Raw genomic sequence first — 15622 nt, 5'->3', positions numbered from 1 at the left:
AAGAGCAGTTAATGCTAATCTCAGGTAGAACTGGAATACAAATCAAGTTAGGTGGATGGGAAAGTACTTTAACTTCAGGATAACATAATATTTTCAGCCTCCAGAGGTTGTATATGCATGGGATCAAATTTGCTTCCTGTTCTCTATTACTTTGAAAGGAATCTCTATAATTTTTAGTAATTACTGAACTTGAAGAGTGGTGAAATCATATCACTCTGGGACCTGTAAATGGTAGGAAATCAAAGGGGATTAGTTTTCCTTCAGATTATGAATATAAGGCATTTAGTCAGGGAAATGTCTACAGGCATTTAATTGGACTTAGGATCAAGACTTTGAGTGTTCTCTTATCAGACATTAATTATATAAATACAGGAAGTGACACTTTGATTTTCTGTCAGTTTTTTACTGATTTTGAAGTAGGTACTGCCTGTAGCAATGCACTTGTGGTGTAAGGAAATAATGGGCCCACTTCATTCTTTGTGGAAGAAAAGCTGAACTCCCAAATATCCTATTTAAATATTGGATGGGGTTGTATACTACTAGACAGCAGAAGAAGTAGTAAATCAACAAAATAGGTTATGTTCTTCCTAGCATACCTACTTATTTACCTAAAATAAAACTCACACTGTATGGTTATAATAAAGTGATGTATTTATGAAAAACACTATTTAAAATTAGTGTCCTCATTCTGTTTCTTCTGAATGCTACTGTACAAACCGAGAATTCCAGGGTCCTATTTGCATATGTCACTCTGTCATGTTTAGAGTGCTGCAGTCTTGCTGTTGTCTTTTTTTTGTTTTGTTTTGGTTTTTTTTTTGGTTTTTTTTGGGGTTTTTTTTGGTTTTTTTTTCTTTTTTTGTTTGTTTTTGTGGGGGTGTTTGTTTTTTTGGTTTTTGTTTTTTTTGGTTTTGTTTGAAAACCTGTTTTAAATATGTAATTGAAAATAGCTTTCTATGACAAGTTTCTATCTTGCTGAAATGAACTCAAATAGATTTTGGATGAGATTGTAGACAGGTTTTTTTTTAGCCATCCTTAAAATAGCTTCCTCTGTGTTATGGGCTCTCTCCAGAAGCACAGGGAAGGAGCAGTTTTATGTTTGTCCTGAGTGTTCCTTGCTTTGATTAGATTGTGATAGTAATGACATTTACCACATGATTTTTCCAGGAGAATGCTGTAGACACCAAACTATATAGATGCTAATAAGGAATTAATGAAGAATATATGGAGACCTTTGATTTAAACAAGTTTTCCTTGTAGTAGGAGTAATTTTGGGGAATACTTTAAAAGCATAGAACTTTATTTTTTCTGTTTTTCAAACTTTGAATTAATTTCACCTTTCTGTTCTGTCAGCAGTCTGACTGTTTTACTATATTTCTATTAAAGTTTCAAACATCTAGAATAATGTAATTTGTAGATGGTTGTGTTTTGACATTTTCATGCTCTCTATTCTGTTTAATAGTCTTTCTGCACAAAGTTGAAATCTTTGAATGCTCTGAAATGGAACAATATGTTTGCTTTTTGTTCTTGATACCTTTGTTTTGTTTCTCTGTTGGCCACAGAGGGTCACAGATTGTCTGGTAAGTATTTAAATTAGAGCAATTTTAGTTCAGGAACTTTTGACTTGTGTGTATGTGCCTGTGGATGCTCAGCTGTGTGTCCTGGTGCCACACTGGGGTTAGGAGCCTGCAGGAAATGGACATTCTGAACCTATTTCACACACAAAGGATGGTGAATACGAATATGATATTCAGTTAGCTAATCTAAGAGCTAGAATCATTATTTTGCCTTTGAAAATCTAGTAAGCGAAATTCTCATAAATTTGTTGCTTTGTATTCATTGACTTCCTGAAGATGTTTTTCTTTTGTGTGTTCTGGCCTTTCACTACAACACTACAAAATTACAGTTACTGCAGCTCACTGTATTGTGTGCTTTTGCAAGATAACTGAATTAATTGTATAACAGGATAAATTATGCATCATTTCATGGAGAGGGATTTATAGGCTAAAAGAAGTTGGAAAACAAAATCGCTTTGAAAAAGGGATTTAAATTGGTTCAGAATGTTCATTATTTATTTAGTTATTTTAATAGAAGATACAAAACCTGTGATATGCTGCAAGTTTTTCTTTTCCATTACAGAACAATTTAATTTCTTTTGACTTTGTTTTTTTTAGGCAGCTCAGATAAACTGGGCAGCTCAAATAAAGGGCTTTCAGGCCCTTTCCCACATGCAGGTGTTTATTTCTAATTTAACCTCTCCCAATGAGGAAAGGCTGTAGGGGAAGCTCAAATGGGTTGGGAAGCATCACCAGGACATCCAAGCAGAGCGGACAGCCAGGGCTCTGCTCAGGGAGGGATGGGGGTTTTTTTCACTCCTGTGATTGCAAGGCAAAGGTAATACTAACTGGGGGTGAGATTTGCATTCTTGAATGGCTATACATGTTCTTGTCTTCCCACCAAAGGACTTGATTCATAAGGCTTTTGTTACTGTTCCACACACATTCCAGTTAGGTTGGAAAAGACCTATGGGGTCGTCAAGTCCAACATTTGCACCGTCTTGGCAACTGGACAGGGCACTGAGTGCCACAGCCGGTTGTTTCTTGAACGCTTTTCTTTTTCTTCATTTTGTTTCCTTGATTTCATGGGGATGAGAGTCCTGTATAAGGACAGTCTCGTGTCTGATGCTTGGGAATGTGCTGGGATTGCCAAAGAGGCGCCGTGAAAAGGAGCCCTCGCTGTGTCCTGCCAGAACTGCTTGGCTGGCTGTGCTTCCCTGGCACTGCATTCCCTGAGCTTTTCCCAAGGGCAGCGTGCAGTCCGGAAAGGGAAAATTCTCATTCTTCCTCTTAGCACACGGCTCTTGTGGAGACCTTGCCATCCAGAACACTGAATAAAGCCCAGGTGTTTTGTGGAGGAGAGCAGGATGGTACTCTGAAATTAGAAGCTGGAAATGGTTGACCCCAGTAATTTTTGATAGGTAGGTTTTTTCAGCGCTCAGTCAAAGGGAGGTGCAGATAGAGAAGCAATCAATATGTGGCACAGTGAGAATGGAAGATGGGGATTTGGCAGCTTTGTATTTCTGTGGAATATAGGTAACTTGAGGGCTTTGTTGGTTGAATAGCTTATTTAGGCTTTAGTAGCATATGGGAACAAGCCAACCCTTATTCTGACGTGACAGCAGCTGGGCTGACTCTGGTGGGTGCAGACGAGGTCGAGGTAGGTGGAACACTGATGGTGTTGAACGTTTTCACCATTTTAGAAGGCAGGTAGGGCAGTAATAATTGAATATGGTCTACTTTTGTCCTTCTTCTGTTTTCCTACATATCTTCTGGAATTTTCTCTGTAACGTACTTAAGTTATAAGAAAATGTTCATAGAAAATTCTTAGCATTTAATAGTTGTCTTCAATAATTAACTCTACATTTATGCAGTGTTTGCTGTAGTTGTGTATCTACAAGGCACTGGAGATACAAGTGGAGGTCTGGTTTGTGTAGACAGGTACTATAGAAAAAATTCTCTGAGACTGTAGAGAAAACGACTTTTTTGTTTCAGTCAAAGTTCAATAAATTTGCTTTTGTATGACAAATATGAGGAAGTATTTTATCACAGTAATTTTTAGCAATATTACAATTATGAAACTGATTCTGATCTTGATTATGGTTTTCTTTTTTTTTCCTATTTTAGGTTCAATTTATGAGCCACTTAAATGTATTAACCTTCCAAAGCCAGAGGGGGAAACTCTGTGGGATAAATTAAATCATTACTATAGAATTGGTAAGTTAATAATGCTTAAACTAACCTGGATGTGAGTTAGAATTGATATTTGCATGATAAATATTGGTGCTACATTATTCCTACTTAAGGATAGTTTTCTGAACTTTTGGAAATTTTGAAGGTGCAAAGAGGAGGGCTGAATTACACTTCTTGTTGAAAATCCAGTTCAGCTGTAAGATTGAATTTAGAATTGTTTTGGATAAAGAGGCTGCTTTGGATTGTAGCATTGACCAGATACAGCTGAGGAAAGAATTAAATGGACAAAAGCTTTCTTGTAGTACTTGGAACGGTCTGGCAGGTGATCAGTTAGAAGTTCCTTTTTGTTATTAATGGTGCCATAATATATTTTTGTGCTGAAATTTTATTTGTTAGCTAATTTCAAATCAATTGTAGCATTGTTCATATGATGTTATTTTAAGCCAAAACCATTAAAGAAGCAACAATTTGTTTTGATTGTTTTGGGCTTTAGGAGGTTTGTGTTATAATGAAGTCCTGCCTGTATTCTAAAATCAGGGTTGTTTAATGGCTGCACAATTGACAAATAAAATTTAAGTTTTACTCAGGCAAGGGTACAGAATAGTGAACATCATTCTAAAAATGTGGGACGAGACTCCCTTCATTCAAATGGCTTTTTGAAGTGAAATCTGGGCTGTACCTGGTCTATCCACAGATGTGTTGCTTTTTGTAGGTGCATTGCTTTTAGCTTTCTTACGGAGGAGATGACTGTTAATTGGCTTTTTTAAGGCTTGGCAGTAACAAATCTGTGGTGGTGCTTGCTGTTCATCTCAGGCAATTGTGCTGCTGCCACAGTAAAAATCTGCTACTGAATTTATACTTCATTTATAATAATCTATATTGACTTTTTCAGGTAACACTTTATCAAAGTTTTTGTTGTGGGGTGTCAAGACACTGAATATAATGCAAAAAACTGTAAAACCTTGTTATTTTTATTTAGAATACTTAGTTTCTAAGTATTCTACATAGACAATAAAGAGGCCTTCTTAAAATTGATGCTTGATAACAATAAATTCCAACTTCTGTGGAAAAAAAATACTTTCCTGTCTTATGCTGAAGAGATTAATGTTGGAAAGGTCATGTTTGAGGGCATTAAGCCCAGTTTCAATCTTGTAGCATTCTGGTTATTATATAACCTGAGGAAGAACAATTTCCAAAATGCAAAATATTGAAGTACAAAAAGAATTAAAATAATATTTAGTATTTTTTCTAAGTGAGTTTTGGCAACCTGAAAATTCCTGTTTTAGTCTATTTTCATGTCAAGATACTGAGTTATATAATTGTAGTTGTCCTTTCTCCTTACTTACTTCCTGCTAGTTTTATAAATATTAATACAATCATCTGGCCTGAGTTAAAAATGTAATTTTTATGAATGTAGAGCTCTGCAAAGTTTAAGCATTTAACTGATTGGGGGGGGCATTTGACATACCATAGTTACTTTTTTCTTCTGTTTTCACAGAAAGAAAATTACTGTCTTGCTTTGTAGAAATTCTGTACAGAGTGGGTTGTGCTAGAACAGAGTCATAGAAATAGTTTTGAATACTGCTGGGTTTTTGTGTAGAAAGGTTGGGATTTTCTGTAGAAAGGCTGAGTTTATCTGAAAAAACAATGTAACAAATTTTATCTTTCTTTCCCTTATTTTGTCTTGTGCATGCTGTAACAAGTTGTTCACGCCTTGGTCTGTTCCTGAATATCTATTTAGAAGCTGGAAGAACGATAGATGTTGTTAACAACCTTTTTATTTTTCCTTCTTCCAGTTAAATCGACGTTGCTGCTCCATCAAAGCCCAACCACAGGTCTGTTCCCTACCAAGACTTTTGGGAATGACCAAAAGGCAAAAGTCCATGACAGCCTTTACTGTGCTGCCTGTGCCTGGGCATTGGCCCTTGCTTACAGGTGAATAACTTCTACACCCATGTTTCTGCCACGTTACATTCCCTCTCTTATTCAGTTCCCTGGGAAAGTTTTAAAAGATGAAGCTTTATCAAAAATAGATTTGTAAACCCATAGAGAATGGTGCATTTCCAAATGACAGTAAAAATGTTTATGAAGGTGCTAGGTTAAAAATGTCACTCTGCTTTTGGGAAGTGAACACGTTTTCATATAAAGTAATTGGTACCGGTATTTGTTACAGTGGAATTAATGCATGCTACTGAAAATAGAGGTTCTTCTGGCAAATTATACCGAGGGGATACTTTTAAATCTAGTAGGAGAGTTCAGGGCATTGGCAGGCTTATTGCTGGTACTAAGAATCATTTACTTGCAAGAGACTGGATGTTAAAATATCAAGAAGGATTTTTTTTTAAAATTCTTAAATTTTGAAAGAAGAATGCTTGTGTAAGTTGCCAGACAAAAACACTTGTATTATTTTTATTATTTTTAATGAGAAAGGATGACTAGGGCTGTAAATATGTAGATACGAGTGAGGGCACCACTCTGCAACAGCATTAGTTGAATGCTTAATATTCCAAAGCATTAATCTCTCCTTTTTTCTTCCCCCCACTAATGCATTTGCAATTTGTTTTATGAGTTATCTCTCTCACCCAGGCGCATTGATGATGACAAGGGAAGGACCCATGAGCTGGAGCATTCTGCCATAAAGTGCATGAGAGGAATTCTCTATTGCTACATGCGCCAGGCCGATAAGGTAAAACTGCGCTGCGGACACAGCTCTCGCCTCATTCCAAGGGATTAATTAAACTGGGAAAACAAATCTTAAATACAGAGCAAATTCACGCTGTGAGGGTGCCCCAGCTCAAAACAGCTGCTTCATTCTAGTCAGGTCGCAGCATCGTTTTAGGGAGTAGAAGATGTGAGCATTTTGGGAAGGAAAGTGCAGGGTACGCTTGAAACTTCTTTGTGTTCATTTGTCCCATTTAAATATTACACCATTAGCACTTGTTGGGGGTTTTTGTCTTTTTAGTGATTAAATGGAAAGAAATTTTTGTTGAGGCTGGAGAGTTTTTGTTGCGCTTGGTTTTTGTTGTTATCTTGGTTATTGTGTTTGCAGTTGCTCTCCTTACCTAGGTGATCGTTTTGATTGTTTTGCTTGGTTTCTTTAGCAGACATTTTCCAGCAGTATTTTACTTAATGACAACTTCAGCAGGCCCCCACGTTTCCAAAACGAATAAGGAAACAGAGTAGTCTACTTACGTTGATTTATTCAGCCCGGAATTCTCTTGTGCATATACTCTAAATATTCAGGCCTTCTTATTCAAATCTGGTGTGGTGGATAAGTTTTGCATAACGGTTAGCAGCGGATCTAGAAGTAGTTAAATACATATATTCCATGTGGTTATTTGAAGTTTCAGGTCACTGACTTTGAACTGTATTATTAGAAATAGTTTTCATGTAAGCCCCTAGCTTCCCTCACAGCTGAGCACACAAACTGAAATGGGAAGTCTGCAGGTATGTGGTATCAGTAGCAATAATAATAAACAAGAATTGTATTGCCACTTGTATTTATGCTGACAGGTGTTTTCTGGGGAGGTTGGATTGTTTCTTGAGAGTCTCGTATCTTTAAATAATCTTGGCCTGAATCGGTCTTGTTACATTTGAGCTGTTGCTTTTCTCTTTGATGTGCATTTGTTTGTTTTGGGGATGGGGAGTGCCAGATAGGAATAATGAGCATTTAATTAAGAGGTGTCCCACTGCTGACACACGGCTTCTCTGGTTTTGTCTTGTTTACTACAGATGCTTTTCTTTTCCTAGAGTGTTGTAATAAACAGTTTCTGGTACCTAACAGACAGAGGTCAAGCTGGATCTCTATATTCTGAGAGACTGTGTGTGGCCTCATGTAAAAGGAAAATATATTTTTAGCGATATGAATTATATGTGCCCAAGACATGACCTGAACAAATGCTGCTTGCTTGTAGCAAAAATGCAGGTGTTGTGTTCTATTGCCAATGAACATACAGGTCATGACCTGAAGGATATTTAATGTATTTGTGGAGTAGACTCCACAATATAGTACTTGTTTGCTTGTTCTGAGGCACATGCTGTGTTTTGTTGATAGAGAAGGAAATCTTACGAAGGTAGTATTAGTGTTGAAAATACTATGAAATGTGGATCAGCTGCTGGCAATGATGGTTAGAAAATTTTAAAATTTGTTGGAGAGCAAAGCATGACATGAAGAGTTATGGGCTTATCTTGGTTTCATTTAATTACCAGCTGTAAAGTAATTGTTCTGAAAAGACACTTGATAAGGTTTGCATGGTGGTCAAATCAAGAATTTTTTTACTTTGGTAATAATACCAATAGTAATAATAATTTAAATAAGGTATATGGTGAATTTGTGGTTGCCAAACATACTGAAATTATTACCTTTGCTTTTATATTTTGCCTTTCACTCACCTTCAGGTTCAGAAATTTAAACAAGACCCCAAACCATCTGCGTGTCTGCATTCTGTGTTCAATGCACACACTGGAGATGAGGTCTTCTCCCATGAGGAGTATGGTCACCTTCAGGTAACAAATCCATGTTGATGTAAATCCACGTTTGGCTGATTTTTTAATAATATTGTCTCCATTCTTCCATAATGCAGCTGTCTCAGTTTGGTTAGATTTGTGTTAGATCTGCTGTATGTGGTGAAACTGAGTTGCCTCTTGGATCTTCTGCTGAAAAACAGTGTTTTGAAACATAACTGAATGGTATGTTTTGGTCAGAAGCTACTGAAATAACTGAGATTGTAGAGGTAGATGGTTGGTTGTTTACAAAGTTCCTTGTTTTTGAGACCAAGAGATGGTTATCAATAAATAATCCTGGCAAAAAAAAAAAGTTGTAGTCAGTAAAGTGAAAGATTTAGTGTAATCTTAGGGTGAATATTCCCAGTTGAATTTTCCATAATTTTAAGCAATTTTGATTCATTTAATATACACTGACAACAGTTAGGAATTGTTTTTAGTCAGACTCATTGCATAACTGATTGTTTTATTGTCTCTCATTTTCCAGAGTTTTAATCTTTACTCTTTTTATTTCCCCTTCTCTTTACTTTCAGTCCCACCTTTGCTTTCATGACCTTGTTATTTTGCATTCCATAAGTCTGCACACACTTTTTAGGTCAGAAATTGCTAGTGAAATTATTCAGAACTGACACAGTAGGTTGATGATTATTTCATTTTATGGTGACAGTGTTACTTATATAGTTTGTACAGTAATTGTGTTGGATTCAGAAAATGTATGTTCTGGGGAAAATGCTTTATGGAGTTATCTTAAGTTGGCATTTTGGACTATGTGAAATTTCCTGAAAAGGCACATGTTTAATTTATAGGAGGAGACAATTTGGGGACCTGGGGAGCACGGTATTCCAGTTTTAAGTCTGGTTTTTGAGGCAGCTCAACGCTTCCCATAAACATAAATGCACATTCCCATCTGTCATCTGCATACCTCAAAAATTAGAGGGTTTTCAGCTCTTTGGAGACAAGAGTATAGAGTAACTGAGAGGGCTCAGCTGGGAAAATTTGAGTATATTGTGTAGCTCTTACAGCTGTACTTGGTGCTTTTCAGTTTGTTTTAAGGTAATGAAGTCAGTTGTCTTTAAATATTTATGGATATTTAGAATTTGAACCTAATTTTTAATCTGCTATGTTCCAGATAAGAATCTACTTTTTTTTTTTGTTCTAGATGGTTTCTTTAAATTTCATATAATGAGATTGTTGTTTTATACACTCATACTGTGATAAACTTAGTTTTTCTACTGACGTTCTCAAGTATAGGAAAATTCTGTAATAAAAACCCAACCAGCAGTTTCCTTTGATTCCTCAATGAGTTGACATTATGATGCTCATCTGTAGAATTGCTGAAGGTAATTACTGTTAACAGTAAATGCTGTGTATGGGTACAAAGAATATATAGTTTTTCATGTATTTGGTCATTCTGAATGTTGTAATTCACCTCCTGTCAGCTGATAATGCCAAAGTTGCCACCAGGGCTGAAGTGATTTTTTTTTTTTCCCCGGTGAGCTGTGCACTATGCAATATACTGCTTGCCTTTCTGGTAACCTGCTTGCTAGTGAGTTCTCATATCTGTAACATGAGAACAGCTTGTGACCAAAGTGAATACCTGTGGGTCAGAGCAGTGTGCCTAAGGGAGAACATTTTCCTAGCACAGTTTGAAATTAAAAAAATCATAAAGCATCAGAAGTTCTAGAGGACAATGCTTGTTGGTGCCATCTTTTTGCCATTGATTGTTTCCACATCATTAGATCCAGGGGTTTTGAAGAGGCAGAAGTGGGACCACCTTTGTTAGTGAATTATACCACATTTATTTTGTTTACTTTTCTCCAATAAACATACAGTTAACTATAGTTTTCTTTCTGTGTTTAATTTCTCCAGATCAATGCTGTGTCATTATTTCTCCTATATTTGGTTGAGATGATCTCTTCAGGGCTGCAGATTATCTACAACACGGATGAGGTACAAATCGATTTCCTGTCCTAAAACATGCTTCAAATTGTTGGTGTTTTTTCTGGTTTTTATTTCATTATCAGCTGCAAAGTAATTGTCCTGAAAATACACAGCACGTATTCTATGCTTTGAGTGGAACTCAGAAAAAGTAATGGAATGAATGGATAGTGAAATAATATCTAAAAAAGTGTTAGATGTGCTAAGAGTAAATGTAACATGATATTGAAAGTTTTATAGTTCTCTGCTATTTCTGATAACTACGAAGGCAAGAATTAAAAGGTTTGTTAGGACAATTAACTTCTACTGATGTTCTCACTTTTTACATTATTTCAAACTCAGTCAGTGCATCCTGTCCAAAGAAAACTCAGTATAATAAATAATGGGGTTAATTTTCAGGGAAGCTGCAGGGCTTTCTTCAAACACATAAGAACCTATGGGTGTTAATAATGGGTGTTTGCTGTATCTTTAATTGAAAATAAAAGAATTTTGTATCATAGTAAGAGATGTTTGTAGAGAGTGTTAGCTCTTCTGTAAATAAGATAATAATAGCTCTGGCTTGAGTACAAGTCATGTCAGGACAACCTGCTGGCCTGCTCTAAAATGAGGTTATGTTTTGGAACTGGAACAGAAAACCCAGATGTATATACTTTTTTAATTCTTTTTTTTCCTCCAGTTTTCTTAATCTGGATTTGTTTGAATTTACTCTGATCTGATTGATAGTTGCTGCTGTATTGCCTTAAAAAGCTTAAATGTGCTTGCAGTACTACTATTAAAAAAAAGAGAGATTTTTTCCAGTAATAGTGAATTTGCATTATTTTTCTAGGACATATGTCTTCAGAAATATTTTTTTTAATATGATTAGAAAACTAAATGCTGCAACATGTCTTCTTTATTTCTTAGTTAGATCATATGATAGGTCTATATTATTTCCTCTGAACTGCCTTTATATCTGTGAGGAGGCAAATGTATATAATTAAGTATTTAATTAGCTTGATACATGATTTATGTTGTCCTCTAGATGTTTGCATTTAATTACAGATTCTGCAGAAATAGTGCATGTTTATAGACTCCAGTCAGTGGATATTCTCCACTTTCTTGCCAGGATGTTGTTTTCCTAGCAACTGTCCCCTGTAAATCTTTGCACTGTGGAGATTCATAGATTTCTTTTTTACCACAGACCTGCACGTTCTGTTTGGCTCTGTGTGGCTTCAGCAGTTGTCAGAATGTGTTAACACCACGTGATGATGAGATGTCCAATGTTTCCCATGTGTCTAGAGGATGTGGCAGTGGCCGTGTGGATGTGGCAGTGTGGATGTGGCAGTGTCAGTGTTGGCACACTGCTGCCCAAACCCACAGTTAGGTGTCCCTCCCCAATGCCCCATGGCAGGCTGTGTTCAGCCCTTCCCCTCAGAGGAGCGGTGCAGGGCGCTGGGAGCTGGATGCAGTGTGCTGGGTGCAGGGCGCTGGATGCAGTGTGCAGGGCGCTGGATGCTGGGTGCTGTGTGCTGGATGCTGGGTGCAGTGTGCAGGGAGCTGGATGCAGTGTGCTGGGTGCAGGGCGCTGGATGCAGTGTGCAGGGCGCTGGATGCTGTGTGCTGGATGCTGGGTGCAGTGTGCAGGGTGCTGGATGCAGGGTGCTGGGCGCTGGATGCAGGGCTCTGGGTGAAGGGTGCTGGCAGATGGGTGCTGTGTGCTGGATGCAGGGTGCAGGGCGCTGGATGCAGTGTGCAGGGCGCTGGATGCAGGGCACTGGGTGCAGGGTGCTGGCAGATGGGCGCTGTGTGCTGGATGCATTGTGCAGGGCGCTGGATGCAGTGTGCTGGATGCAGGGTGCAGGGCGCTGGATGCAGTGTGCTGGGTGCAGGGTGCTGGGCGCTGTTTGCCAGCCTGGCCATGGGAATGTTTGTGCACAGAGCTCTTGGCTTTAGAGGCGATGCTGCCTCTCCATGGCAGGCGTGGCAGCGGTCAGTGAGTTACCCTCTGCTCTCAGCTGTTGGCAGTGGAAGAATGAATTTAACTGCAGCTTTGCATCCCTAGCAAAGACAGCAGTGTATGACTGTGTGAGTGTATGAGTTAGAGCAGTTAGCCACGCATTACCCAGCACCATGAGTATCTGCAGGCATCCACGCTGGGTGTGGGCTCTTTATTACACTTCCATCTCCACATGCTCAACTTTGGATACACATCATTTCTCTAAGTGCCATAGCATTGATCTGGTTATAGCATTTACATGCCTGTGATATGAATCATTTGTTCTCTGAAGGTTCTGGTTTACAACTAGCCATTTGATGGCTTTTTTGCTGTTTGGAAACATTAGTCAGTGTCATAAAAAGTCTGTAATTGATCATTTTTTTTCCTGTGTTCCAAACATCGTCACTGGTAAAAAGTAATCAGTAAAGTTATCTTTCTATGTGGTGCTATTTGCTTCTTCATATAAATTTCAGTTTTTAATAGACACAGGAAAAGCCACGCTTTTAATCCCTGGGTGCTCTGGCTTCATTCAGAGAAAGTTCATTTTAATACAACCAAGTGCTAAATTACAGTGATGAATATACTGGGCATGGCTGAAGAGTGGGACAGGGTTTTCCTGAAAGTAGTAACTATGGAAAGATCTAGTGTGCAGATAACTGTACACCTCATAGAGAAATTTTAGCAGAGACATTAAATAGAAACAAGCGTATCTAGAATTATAATATTGGTAGTGGACTGATATTAGCTTAAAGAGTGAATCTGAAACAGCAAACTTTTAAAATATAAAGAAGAATGGAGAAAAAGGACAAGACAAAGGTATTCAGGCAAATACCTTTCAGTAAAAGATTGGGGGGTTCTTACATAGCTCATTGAAAAAAAACCCAAAAACACGGTGGCAAAGTGAATCCTTCTCTGTAGTTCCCCAATATGGTTGTATTTAGAGCCATTGCAATATTTTCTTTTCCATGGACCTCTAGAATAATTTGGATGGGAGGGGATCAAATCCCTGCTTTGGAGATGAACCAGTGTAAAACTTCTGCTCGTGGTTAAATTTTCTCTAAGCTCCAATCTGTGGACTCTTTAAAGTGAACTATAAAATTTGTGCCCAATTTAATTTTTCTACAGTCAAGCAGCTCCAAATGTCTCTTTCAGCAGTGTAAATCAGGAAAAATTATCTGTTTAAATAAGTCTCCAGCTATAGTTGAATACACCTTAAATATCTTAAAATACCCTTCAGTACTTTGGTATTCAGTTGAAATGTGTTGGTCCAAGAAAAGATTTTAATTATAATAAATTGGTTTAGAGTTTTATTTGTGTTTATAAAGGAATGTGTTTGAATCTGTATAAATATGTGTTATCTGGAGCTAATTTAATAAAACTGTGGCATATCAGTTCTCTTAAAATGAATTAAGAAAAAGCACCAAGATTTCTGTGTTCTGATTTTGTTCTGGTTTCTCATGGTAGGATAAATTTTTTGAAAAACTGAAAATATCACCTTTTTGGAGCTCATCAAATATGTGTCTTGAATATGAAATAATTTTTATCCCTGCCTTTGTTGGAACTTTTGCATAAATGCACGTTGGCACCTTGTCTGGGACAGCTCTTAATGTACTGTGATTAAGAACTTGTTTTAAAGAGAATATTTGAACTTGGGAACATCATTCTTTGGGTTAAGACAGAAGAGGATGAAAAGGAGAGTTTCAAGGAATAGCAACTTTGTCTTTTGGAAAAAACAGAAAAACTGTGCTTTCATTTTCCCTCAGTCGCTTTTCTTTCCTGTAGGTGTCCTTTATCCAGAACCTTGTGTTTTGTGTGGAGAGAGCCTATCGTGTACCAGATTTCGGTGTCTGGGAAAGAGGCAGCAAATACAACAATGGCAGTCCAGAGCTGCACTCAAGGTACGTGAGCAAATGTAGCTGTTAGTCAAAGCAAGTGAATGAATGAAAAGAATTCATGGGGAGAGCTAAAAATAATAATGCACGAAAAGACTGTTTGAACTAAATTAAGGTTCTCTAAGGACTGAGGGATGTATTTTGGGAAAATGTGAAGATAATTTCATCATGATGTGCATGCTGAAATAACCACATGGATGCTTGGCTGTTTGAGTATTCAAATTCCACTAATTAGGTGCAGCTGCATGCATATAATTCTGAAACTTGTGTTCAGGGCAGCTCAAGGTCTTGAGGCATGTGCAGTGGGGTTGGAATGGGATTCACAGAACTGATAGGAATATCCTACTTTTTAGATTTTCTTGTCTCCACCATGGTGGGAAGAAGATGCTGGGCACTGAAGAGCAGCTTAGTCCCAAGCTCTTTTCCAGGTTCTTCTGTTGCTGCAAGTTATGAGCCCTGGGTCAGGGTCAGGGAGCAATGCTGGTAGCATTTTAATGCTGCAGTTGTCCTGCTTGCCTCAGAGGAGTTGCTCATGTCTGTCTGCCTTGAAGGATCAAATCTGTAATCTGACAACTTGATTTTTCTAGTGTTACTATTATAGTCTCACTTTTTCACTTCTAAGGTTTTGTTAATCATGTAAATGGCTATAGCTTGGGTATATTAGGGTTTTTAAAACATTGTTGACCATCCTAATTATCAAGGGCTTGCAAAGAATATACATTTCTTCCAGTCTTCAATATTGCCAAAGAAATCTGTGTTCTCAATTGAGAATTAATTATTTTTTCAGTCCTCATACAGCCATGTATACTTTAACCTATCGATATAGTCACATGTCCTAGCAGCAAAACTCTTAGGTGTTTTTTTCAGGGCTCTTACAGAACCTTCGTATATCAATATGAGAGCTAAAAAAATCCAAGTTGTTGTTATGCAATCTGTTTTATTACTCTGCTAGTTTTGTTTTCTCCTACTGTGTCTGTAAAATTGTCAAATGCCAGACTACATGAGCATTCACATAGAGAATCAAATGCTTCTTTCCACATGTCACCTTGTAGAAATGTGCAAAAGGAGCGCTGACGCTCCTGTGTCTTCTGTTGTTTGCAGCCTTCTGGTTATTCAGTATGTGAATTTCCTCCAGAGAAAACAGCATCTTTTAAACAGATGGAAATGGGCATATTGTTTTGTCTTAATCTAGGCTGACATTTATGGGTCGGTTTTTCTAAGGGTAAAAGTTTTGTGAGATGGACTGGGCCAATCTAACAGATCATTGAGCTAGCACAAAAGGAAGCACAGAGCTTGGGCCTAATTTAAGAAGTAGACTTTGGTCATCAGAAACAAGTATTGCCCCTATTTATCTTGCTTTGTGTACATGTGGATACTCTGCTTCACTGTAGAAAGCTGGTAGGCAATTTCCCTGGTTCTCATAAATCAGGAAAAATGGAAGGGGAACATGCATCAAAGGACATATTTAGTATATTATTGAGGAAAGCCCTGGGTACACTGAAATATTCTTTATACTTTGTGTTCCGATTGTATCTACCAAAGAGAGCTATAAAAACCCCTTTTGTTTT

General features: G+C 37.6%; 1 protein-coding gene across 6 annotated transcripts in view; it reads left to right on the top strand.

The window, feature by feature from the left end:
• The window catches only part of PHKB (phosphorylase kinase regulatory subunit beta), a 72895-nt gene that overhangs the window by 5033 nt on the left and 52240 nt on the right, over nucleotides 1-15622 (top strand). For 3 of the 6 annotated variants that reach the window (XM_040075077.1, XM_040075078.1, XM_040075080.2), the window contains exons 2-7: nucleotides 3681-3770; nucleotides 5543-5681; nucleotides 6333-6432; nucleotides 8145-8252; nucleotides 10119-10199; nucleotides 13945-14060. In XM_040075077.1, coding sequence (XP_039931011.1) covers nucleotides 3681-3770; nucleotides 5543-5681; nucleotides 6333-6432; nucleotides 8145-8252; nucleotides 10119-10199; nucleotides 13945-14060 — 634 coding nt within the window. Of the gene's footprint in view, nucleotides 1-1559; nucleotides 1578-2276; nucleotides 2392-2894; nucleotides 2975-3680; nucleotides 3771-5542; nucleotides 5682-6332; nucleotides 6433-8144; nucleotides 8253-10118; nucleotides 10200-13944; nucleotides 14061-15622 lie in introns of those variants that run through there. The other 3 variants (XM_058422035.1, XM_040075081.2, XM_040075082.2) reach the window with 3 other exon arrangements.

The sequence above is a fragment of the Hirundo rustica genome, chromosome 11 (assembly GCF_015227805.2).
Source record: "Hirundo rustica isolate bHirRus1 chromosome 11, bHirRus1.pri.v3, whole genome shotgun sequence".
In the NCBI taxonomy this organism is placed as follows: Eukaryota; Metazoa; Chordata; class Aves; order Passeriformes; family Hirundinidae; genus Hirundo; species Hirundo rustica.
The sequence above is the reverse complement of the archived record's forward strand: the minus strand, read 5'-3'. Positions and strand labels throughout refer to the sequence as shown.